This window comes from Plasmopara halstedii, assembly GCF_900000015.1.
Source record: "Plasmopara halstedii genome assembly, contig: Scaffold_2881, whole genome shotgun sequence".
NCBI classification, from domain to species: Eukaryota; Oomycota; class Peronosporomycetes; order Peronosporales; family Peronosporaceae; genus Plasmopara; species Plasmopara halstedii.
In genome coordinates, this window is record NW_020189786.1 from 528,887 (window position 1) to 532,383 (window position 3,497).

Here is a 3,497-nt window from a genome sequence, read left to right on the forward strand (position 1 = left end):
ACAGTGGCTAGCTAACTCTATCATACGTTAGCACGTAGTCAATTTTATTCAATCGGTTAATGGGTATCACAGCTCTAGTCAGTGTGATGATAGTTTGCCTTCATCTACCACTGTGAGAGTGCACTACAAGGCTGCTTCATTGCGACGCTGAAAGGACGATCAGAGTCTGGCAGCGCCAGTATTGGTGCATGCAAGATGCTGTCTTTGACCCCGATAAAGGCTTGCAGATGCTTAGTGTTCCAACATCATTCCGCATCCTTTTAAGGAGATTGGATAATGGCCGGGCCATTTCTGCGTAATTAACACTTTACCTGTGCAAGTAGTTGGCGAGACCAAGTCACTTACGCAAGTCCTTCTGGTTATTGGCCAGTCTACAGTGGCCTTAACCTTAGCAGGATCAGCTCGAAGGCCACGCTTCCTAACGAAGCACCGTAAAAAGGGAATCTCTTCTGCGCCAAATATGCACTTGTCTGCATTGGCGTACAGTTTGTTCGTGCGCATTCACTTGAGCACCTCTCTTAAATAGACGATGGAGTTCTCCTCATCCGTCCTTCCGTGCTCCGCACGACTGTGCACGAAAATGTCGTCAAAGTACGTCTATGCATACGCCCTGTGGGGCCTGAACAACTGTGTGATTAAATGTTGCTGGTGCATTTGACAGCTCTTGGGGCATCACCAGCCACTCCCACAACATGTCGCTCGGAGTGCTAACCGCTGTCAGCGGAATATCACTCGCTCTCATGAGCAATTGGTAATACCCATCGACCAAGTCGAGTACACTGTACTTCGTACATCCCACCATGTTGTTCTGTCATCCCATGTGGAAAAGGAGTGTCAGACTCGTAGTCGACCGCCATCACATCCTCAACGAGGTTACTCGTCACTACTAGCGTGCGCAAAGCGCGACGCTCGTGCTCATCGAGCCTAGGATGTACATCCTTCGGTGCCGCGGACGCACTATCCGACATTGCACCGCGTGCGGGAAACGAAGTTGGGCTCTGCCCGCGATCGCTGTCAGAACCGGCGAGACTTGGTGACTTCCGTGTTGTGGACACAGGGCTCATTGAGCAAGGAAGTTGTTTTATTCCAACGAATTAAAATGCAGTGTCTAGCGGACACGCGAGCCTCGTTGAGGCATTTATCGATTGGAACTGTAAATGTTCTCATTTTTAATGGGGGGGATGTAACGGGGTGACACGTACCCTGTTAACAGGGGTGTGTGTCACACGAGATGTACATGGTGTGATTGCACTAAAACAAGAATACGGTATGTGGCTAGGTAGCCAGTAGTTATGCATGTATTTAGATTTTACTATATGTATTTAGAATATTTAGGAAAATCTAAACTTTTAAAATTAGGATAATAAATAAATAAAACCAGTTTTAAATTCTAAACTGATAAGCCAATTAGCAATAATTACTCTCCGAGTAAGCGGATTGCGATCCGCTAACTCATGATTGTTCTAAGTATAGAACGAAAGGTCGGTGACCTTAGTTACGCTTCCTCAAAGCGCAAAGCTACGGCAGCCCCGCTGCAGTTTGACTAAAAAAAACCGCGCATATAAACGCATAGAGGTTAGGTTCGTACGCTCCACCCAAAAGCAAAATGAGATAATTTAGCTGCCTGCTATTTCAACAGTGCCATGTATGAAGTATTGATTATTTGAAGTGTTACTGTACGAACACTTTACTATATCCAATGACAATACCATTTTTACTGATTGGCGTGAAGCTTTCAGACACCGCGGTCCACCGACCCATCATCTTCCTAAGTACCGATATTGGATACACGCAATGACATGAAAGTATGTGGATACAATTGCAGTAGTACAGTACATTCCTCGTTACAGAAGGGTTCTAAAAAAAGTTACCTGCCTCTCAATTTCAAGTGGCATATTCGCCGGTATCAACTGATACTAAATACATCTGTTTTACTATGACCTATATTAAAGTAATTGTTCTGTATGTAACGTTTGAGCCTTCACTAAAAAGTGTTGTGTTTACGAACACCATGATATGGTAGGTAACACAATGTGGACAAAACAATATCATCGAGGTCGCTAATTAATCCGATAAAAACGCATGATGGAAAGGTAGAAATCCAACTTGAAATTCCCATGCCGATGCTGCTGGCGATTGTGGCATTAAACTTGCTGTCTGTAGCTTCGGGGACCGTTTCTGCATCCTCAAAGCAGTCCGCCGCTAGCATAACTTGCGACCCGTACTATGAGGAGCGCAACGAAACGACGGGCCGATGCGATTGTCGTAAGGGCTTTAGCGGCTTCGGCTGCCGTATGTGCTCTACGTCTTCCTCTGACGTCTGCAGCACTTATTTTGGATCGGAATATTCTTGTGTTATGGGGCTAAAATATGATGAGCACGCGTCACTCAAGACGTATGACTGCATGTTGTCCTCAGATCTGCAATCATTGTTTCCCGACGGTGCGCTGGACGTGCGTTGCGACCGCGACGTTCAGGGTGTGGCCACTTGCTTGGCTGCTGTTTTTGACGCCAAAGAGTCGGTCCGTAGTGTGCACGTCATTGACTGCAATATTACAGAATGCGCCTTTGCCACGGGCAGCGCCGACGGCGAGTGTGCGCAGATCGACTGCAAGTGTGGTCCACAGTGCTCAGCAATGACGAAGGCGCTGGTGGAGACTACTCTAAGCGGCAAGCCAGCCAGGATCGAGGTAAATAATATGACGCAGCTGGCAATTATCATCGAAGGATCGCCTATTCCACTGACGGCGACTTGCATAGCATCGGCGTGCGAACGCACAGGAAGTGGCGGAAGTAGCGCATCCGGTAGTGGAAGTTCCGGTGGTGGGTCCAGAGACTCAAACAGACTCTGGCTTGCCCTCGGGGCTATCACAACGCTAGTGTTAGTAATGCTACTATACGGATGTGCATGTTCGTGGTACATGACTAAGCGTATCCAGCGCGGACAGAACGAAGATGTAAATGGTGAACTTTTGAAATTTACGTCGCGATCGATTAAAATGCTCGAGTTTCACCACGTCAGTTGCTACACAGAAAGTGAAAGTCACCCACTTAAGGCACCCACCGAGCCCAAGCGAATTTTGCACAAGATCTCGGGCTGCGTAGCTCGAGGTGAGGTGCTGGCTTTGCTGGGACCAAGCGGCTCCGGCAAAACAACTCTACTGAATGCTTTAGCAGCAGTGGAAAATGGAAAATCAGTGGTTTTTGGAGAGCTTTTGCTGGATGGCAAACGTTTACCACGAGGTTACCGCCGCATTGCTGCTTATGTACAGCAAGACGATTCGCTTTACTCGACACTTACGGTTAGAGAGTGTATCTCGTACTCAGCACTGCTTCGCCTTCCCGCGTCTCTATCGGATTATGCCAAGAGTACCATCGTAGATCAGGTGATTTTTGAACTTAATCTCAGTCACGTCGCGAATTCGTGCATTGGCTCACCGGGGGGTAGTAGTGGTCGCCGTGGTGTTTCTGGTGGTGAAAGAAAGCGGGTAAGTATC

At 47.6% G+C, this 3,497-nt stretch overlaps 1 protein-coding gene across 1 annotated transcript in view; it reads left to right on the plus strand.

Moving 5' to 3' along the window:
• Positions 1-2,117: 2,117 nt before the first annotated feature.
• The window catches only part of PHALS_05188 (RxLR-like protein), a gene marked incomplete at both ends in the record, with an annotated part of 1,487 nt that continues 107 nt past the window's right edge, over positions 2,118-3,497 (plus strand). Inside the window, one exon of the mRNA XM_024718873.1 lies at positions 2,118-3,488. Within this exon, the coding sequence (XP_024584229.1) occupies positions 2,118-3,488 (1,371 nt within the window). The remainder of the gene's footprint in view (positions 3,489-3,497) is intronic.